General features: G+C 52.9%; 1 protein-coding gene across 1 annotated transcript in view; it reads left to right on the top strand.

The window, feature by feature from the left end:
* PRICKLE3 (prickle planar cell polarity protein 3) overlaps window positions 1-6748 on the top strand; it is a 46162-nt gene extending 39414 nt beyond the window's left edge. Inside the window, exons 6-8 of the mRNA XM_015424252.1 lie at window positions 1679-1865; window positions 3374-3880; window positions 5605-6748. Of these exons, the coding sequence (XP_015279738.1) occupies window positions 1679-1865; window positions 3374-3880; window positions 5605-6254 (1344 nt within the window). The 3' untranslated portion in view covers window positions 6255-6748. The remainder of the gene's footprint in view (window positions 1-1678; window positions 1866-3373; window positions 3881-5604) is intronic.

Below are 6748 nucleotides of genomic sequence, written 5' to 3'. Positions count from 1 at the left end.
CCTTGCAGGTCCACCGCCAGGCCCCTCATGGGGCTCGGCAGTGGAGCTGCTGCAAGGCCGGCGGCGGCCGGGACCATTGGGGGCGGGGTGTGTGGCCTTATGACACACTTCCGGTGATGTCAGGGGGTGTGGCCTTATGACACACTTCCGGTGATGTCAGGGGGTGTGGCATATGCTAATGAGTTATGCTAATGAGTTCCCCTAGCTCTTTTTCTACGAAACGACCCCTGCTTAAAACTTTTTTTTTTCTCCCCTCTTGCTTTGTCTCCTCTCCGCCCCTTTCCGCGGCACTCTTCCCTCCTCCTGGTCCTGCCGCACACCTCCCGCCGTACCGTTCCCTCCCAAACTTTCATAATCATATATTCCCTGTTGCCTTCCTTTGGCTGATCATTAATTTTGTAAAAAACTTTGTTTGGTTTCTCCCCTCTTGTTCTGTCTCCTTCCCACCCTCTCCTGTTGCACTCTTCCCCCCCTCCCCGGTCCTGCCACGCACTCTCCCCCCAATCCTTCCCTCACACTCGTTCCCTCCTGTCAAGATAGGTAGGCTTTCTTGTGGGTAACAAGAGTTGAGTACACATAAGCCAAATTAAGTTTTAAAAGAATTTATTTATTTAAAAGAACAATTAAGAAAAAATGTCCAAAATCCAGCAACATACATCACAGAAAGAACAGGAAAACAAAATTAACCTCAACTACCTGTGCTCTATAGTTTTCAGGAAGGTAGACCGGAAAATGTAACGAGGAGCGTGGCTTCACGTTGTGGTCTGCACAGACGAACCGCAAGCAGGAGTTCCCCCGAATCTCCTAAGCTAGCTTTCTCCCAGTTAAGCGGTTAAAATATATTCTTTTCCTTTCAACCACCAGCTGCATCCACTTTGCGGTCAAAACAGTTTTCCAAATAACATTAATTGGTAACCCTGCCTGTCCTTGGAAATGGCATCTTAGCAACAACAAAGTTAGAACAGCTGTATTGCGGAGAAGGGTAACATACTGCCATATCACTTAACCCTTTACAGACACTTTTGCTTCACACCTCCCCTTCCGAACTTTCCTGGTCATATATTCCCCTCCCCTCCCCTTGGCTGATCCTAGGTGTTGTTGTTTTTTATTTGTTTCTCCCCTCTTCCTCTGTCTCCTTCCCTCCCCCGGTCCTGCCATGCGCTTCGTCCCAGCCCCTGCCTAACACTAATTTTTCCTCGACCCAAACTGTTAAGTCGCTCGCTTAACAAAGCAGTCGGAGAGTGATTCAGCAAGAACACAACTTTATTCTTCCACTCGAACACAACTCCAACACGGATCAACATCTGATAGCCAGAACAACCTTTACACTGCAGGTGTCCTGCTTTTAAACATTCCCGGCTAATGTAGCCACGCCCACTGTACAAATATCAACCTATGAGGTTGCCGAGATAAGGTCCAATCACATTAGTTCCCGCTCAGGGAGCTTCCTTGAAGTGATTGGCTTGTTACTTCCTGGGCTAGCAATACTATTGGATGGATTTGGATCCTAGCCCAGGACGAAGCTCAACATTACAGTATAGTTAGATGTTTCACAAGATTGCATGCATTCAAGGCAGCTTTGAATACACTACACAAACTTTCCCAGTCATGTATTCTCCTCCCCTCCCCTTGGCTGATCCCTGGTTTTTAAAATACTTTTGTCTTTTTGATTTGCCAGATAATCTTTGCAGACGAGTGCACCGAGGCCGAGGGACGCCATTGGCACATGCGCCACTTCTGCTGCTTCGAGTGCGAGGAGGCGCTGGGCGGACAACGGTACATCATGCGCCAGAGCCGCCCCTACTGCTGCCGCTGCTACGAGAGCCTTTATGCGGAGTACTGTGATGCCTGCGGGGAGCACATTGGTAAGAAGGCCCGTTGTCTGGGCCAGGGGATCGAGGGTGAGAGGTCAGAGTGGTCTTTGCAGAGACATGGCTCTGGGAGGGGCCGTGGCTCAACGGTAGAGCCTCTGAGGTTTCCAGGTTCAATCCCCGGCATCTCCAGTTAAAAGGGTCAGGTAGGAGGTGATGTGGAAGGGGTCTGAAGACCAAGTCCTCTGAGGAAAGGCTGAAGGAGCCGGGTATGTTTAGCCCGAAGAGGAGACGACGGAGAGGTGATACGATAACCCTCTTCAGGTACTCAAAGGGCTGTCATACAGAGGATGGTGCGGAGTTGTTTTCTGTTGCCCCAGAAGGTCGGACCAGAACCAACGGGTTGAAATTAAATCAAAAGAGTTTTCGGCTAAACATGAGGAAGAACTTCCTGACAGTTAGAGTGATTCCTCAGTGGAACAGGCTTCCTCGGGAGGTGGTGGGTTCTCCTTCTTTGGAGGTTTTCAAGCAGAGGCTAGACGGCCATCTGACAGCAATGCGGATTCTGTGAACTTAGGCAGATCGTGAGAGGGAGGGCAGGAAGGGTTGCCTCAGTGCTTAGTTCTCGTGGCCCTTTCTTACACGCCCAGGGAAATGCGGATCACCACTTTGGGGTCAGGAAGCAAATTTTCTCCAGGCTTGTTTGGCCCAGGAATCCATCTTATGGGCACGGAACAGGGGTCCCCTATACTAGTATGTTTTCCCGTGAACTTAGACCACAATATTCAGGGGGGCTCCAAGTCAGATTGAGGGTCCCCTCTCTCTAAGGTTTTTGTACTTTTAAAGTTATTGTTGATACCATATTGTTTTTGTTGACCCTCTTTTCCACTTATAGAGCTAATTTACTGTTTCTCTTTGAAATAAATATTATGTGTTTTTAATGTAATTTTATTGGTATCTATTATTTCTGAAATTTACCAGTAGCTGCTGCATTTCGCATTTCCCACCCTAGGCTTATACTCGAGTCAATACTTTTTCCCAGTTTTTTGTGGTAAAATTAGGAGTCTCGGCTTATACTCGGGTCGGCTTATACTCGAGTATATACGGTAAACTGTTTTCCTTTCCCTTCCGGGGGGGCTTGCCTGGGCGCCCCATGGCTGCGGGGAGCCAAGCAAGCCAAGGGAAGGCATGGGGTGTGGCCTTATATGCTAATGAGCTGTGCTGTCGGGGGTGTGGCCTAATATGCTACTGAGTTTCTGCTGTTGGGTGTGGCCTATTATGCTAATAAGTTCCTGCTGGGCTTTTTCTACAAAAAAAGCCTTGTGTGTATATATGTATATGCGTATGCGCTTTTGTGCCAGGAAGTCATGGCAACTTCTGGCAACCCCTAGTGGGGCTTGGATGTTTCAGAGAGGTGGCTTCATGGCCTGCCTCTGCCTCCCGGCCCTGGTATTCCTTGGGGGTCTCCCTTCCAAGTACTTGCCAGGGTCGGCCCTGCTTAGCTTCTGAGATCTGACGAGATCGGGCTGTCTTGACTGTCTTGGCTTGTCCCTCCCTTCCAGGCATTGACCAGGGCCAGATGACCTACGAAGGCCAGCACTGGCACGCCACCGACGCCTGTTTCAGTTGCTCCCGCTGCCACCAGCCCCTCCTGGGGAAGCCGTTCCTGCCCAAGCAGGGCCAGATCTTCTGCTCCCGGGCCTGCAGCCTGGGCGAGGACCCCAACGGCTCGGACTCCTGCGACTCGGCCTTCCAGAGCGCCCGCTCCCAGGACTCCCGCCGGGTCAGCTGGCAGCAGCGGCGGGTCCAGGCCCAGCGCGCCCCCTCCTCCCACGTCGCCCGCTCTGTCTCGTTCGGGGGGCAGCCGGCCCCGTCTCACTCGGCCCCGAGAATCCGGAGGAGCTGGAGCGGCTTGCCCAGGGAGGAGGCGCCCACGGAGACGGAGGAGCTGTCGGACCCGGAGAGCAACGGTTCGGGCTGCAGCCAGAGCGGGGAGGAGCCTGTGAAATGCACCTCCCGGGGAACTTCCACCTGCCCTCCGCCAGCTGCTCAACAGGAGTCAGGCACAGGTGAAGTAAAGCTGAGGGACGGTGGTGAATGGGGGGGGGGAATCCAGGTGGAAGTGGCTTGGTGATCACAGATCTGTAGGTTAATTGAGGAATTTCCTGGGGTTTGGGATCCGGGTCTCCCTGGAAACCTAATATTTTTGAGCCTGCTGGCCCGTTGGGAATGTCAGCGCAGTGTGGTGGGCACCGTCACAAAATGGCTGCCGCAGCTTACCAATAAAGATTTTTTTTTTAATGCTGTTGTCATGAACTGGTGGTGGGTCATGAGCTGCGGTGGCACAAGTGGTTAAGACGCTGAACTGCAGTCTGTGGAAGGTCGGTAGTTCAGCAGTTCGAGACCCGAGTGTGCCGCATGACAGAGTGAGCTCCCATCTCTGGCCCCAGTCTCTAGTTCCAGCTCCTGCCAACCTAGCAGTTTGAAAGCAAGAAATTGCAAGTAGATAAATAGGTACCACTTCAGTGGGAAGGTAACAGTGTTCCGTGCGCCTTGGTGTTTAGTCATGCCAGCCACATGACCACGGAAATGTCTTCGGACAGCGCTGGTTCTTCGGCTTGGAAACGGAGATGAGCACCGCAACCCTAGAGTCGGATTCAACTGGCTTTCGAGAAAGGCAACCTTTACCTTTACCTTTTACATGAACTGGGCTGTGCAAGCAAAGGCCTAGCAGGCCCAAGGACAGGGGTCATTTTCATAGAAAAAGAGCTGCAGGAGCTCATTAGCATATCTAATAGGCTATTAGCATGATAGCTCATTAGCATGTGCCACGCCCCCAGACATCACCGGAAGTGATGTCAGAAGGGGAAGCAAAAAGGGGGGGAGGCATCTTCAAAAGCCTCCCCTTCCCTTCCCCAGCCGCCCTGCCAAGGCGGGCTGTGGGGGGAAAGCGAAGAGAGAAGGGATTTAAAGTTTAAACCTCTTCTCTCTAGAGTCATCTTTCCATTCTATTCTATGGGGCCACAGAATATAATGGAAAGATTGTGCCGCCGCTGCGGTGCGAGTCTAGAAAAAGGGAGTGCGGGGGCGGGGCTGCAGGGACGACCCCTGCCCAAGGAGCCTGACTAGCAGTGGGAGGAGGCCAGGCCTACAACTCCCAGAAGTCCCTGAGAGGCTTCGGCGCCAATTTTAGCCAATCACAAAGGGGACTTATAGTAAAAGAGCTGGTACAGAAGGAGAGCTGTTCTTTCTTCCAAGAGAGCAGGGCCAGAAGGAAGGCCGCTGCAGGGAAGAGACCCTCACCCTGAGAGGAAGGGTGAGTAGACTCAGGCCCAACGGAGACAGTGGACTAGGGACGGTGAATATAGTCGCGTTAGTCCATTCGGTTTCTTTTCTCTTCACCCACTCATTGCTATTGTTCTTGCACCTTGTTTGTTTCCCGCATTGGGCTGACCGCCTGTAAAAATAAACCTTGTTTATTTGTTGTTCACTCTGCCTGGTCCTCACGCATCTTATTCGGCCAAATAAGGGAGGTCTGAAGGTCTTGGGGAGGGTGCTGTGGGCCTTCTCAAGGGATCCTAAAAGCAGAGTGGTGGCAGCGTCAGGTGACGCCCCACCTGAGCCATGACAGCTGTGGTGGCAGCTGCTGCCAAAGTCACGTTTGTAAAAACCTGCAGAGCCAATCAGAAGCCTGGCTAGGCAAAAGCCCCACCCGGCCTTACTCACTTTCTAAAAACACTTGGCGGGCACCATGTTGGGGACCCCTGCTCTGACACTTTTCTCTCTCCCACAGGCACCGAGATCCGGCCTCGTTTCCAGCGCACCTCTCCTTTGCGCCATTCCATGCCAGAGCTGGGGACGCCCCCTTCCAAAATCCCGGATTGGAGCTGCAGTTCAGCGTCCAAACTCCAAGCACCCGGCCGGTCGCGGTGCAGCGAGGGAAGCGAGCTAGGGGTGCAGAGTTTTGCCCGGGCAGGAGCCCCACGGGTTAGCTTCCGGGAACCTCTCGTCTCTGGAGAGCCAAGCCCTTCCTGCCCCGAGCAGCCCACCCTGAACCCCCAACTGCTTCAGAACGGAGGGGCTAGCCGGCGACACCTCCGTTCCACTTCTGACAATTCGCTTAATCTGGGGGGCCAGGGATGGAGACCAAGAAAGGGGGCAGGGCAGGCCAGGGGAAATAGTCTCTCCTATTCAGCTTCTGAAGGCGCTTTTCCTGCCTGGCACCACCGCTACCCACCCCGGGGATGGGACTTCAGCTCCTCTGACTCTTCTGATTCCTCCTCGGAGGAGGAAGGCTACTTTTTGGGAGAGCCGATCCCCCTGCCCCCACACCTACGAGGCGGGGCTAACCCCACGGAGACGCCGCCGCCTACTGACTCTGTGCGGAAACAGCAGCGCCGGAGACTACGTGTCGTCCGGGACAAGAACTGCGTCGTGGCGTAAACCTTCCATCTTTGAGACTTTGGCCGTGACGATCCCACTGTGAACTCAGGACTTTGGGCCTATGGAGCCATTAAGTGTTGACCGTCCTGTGGGGGGCTGTTGAAATTGAGTCCGGAACTCGTGACTTTTGCTTCTTCCACTCTGACCTCTCACGTTTCGACTCGTGACTCGTTGCCAGGTGCCCTCCGAGAGTGACCTCTTCATGACACCACTGAAAATCTTCTAACCTTTCCTCAGGGACACTTGAGTGCTGGCATTTTTCATGGTGACCTTTGGTCTTTAGACATAACTCCCCCCCCCTCAAGAATACTGAACTTCCATCTGTGGTGGTGCTTTGGACCTTAGTTGTGTTTATTTCTCCATTGTGGCCTTTTTGACCTATCTACTGTGACCTTTTAACACTGATTAAACTTTTCCTCTCGAACCTTCAAAGCAGGGGTCCCCAACCGTTCCGATCCTGTCGGCACATTTGGAATTCTGACATAGCGTGGTGG

Source organism: Gekko japonicus, unplaced genomic scaffold, assembly GCF_001447785.1.
Source record: "Gekko japonicus isolate JY-2015 unplaced genomic scaffold, Gekko_japonicus_V1.1 scaffold2051, whole genome shotgun sequence".
NCBI lineage: Eukaryota > Metazoa > Chordata > Lepidosauria > Squamata > Gekkonidae > Gekko > Gekko japonicus.
Note: the sequence above shows the minus strand (reverse complement) of the source record. Positions and strands in the feature narration are given on the sequence as shown.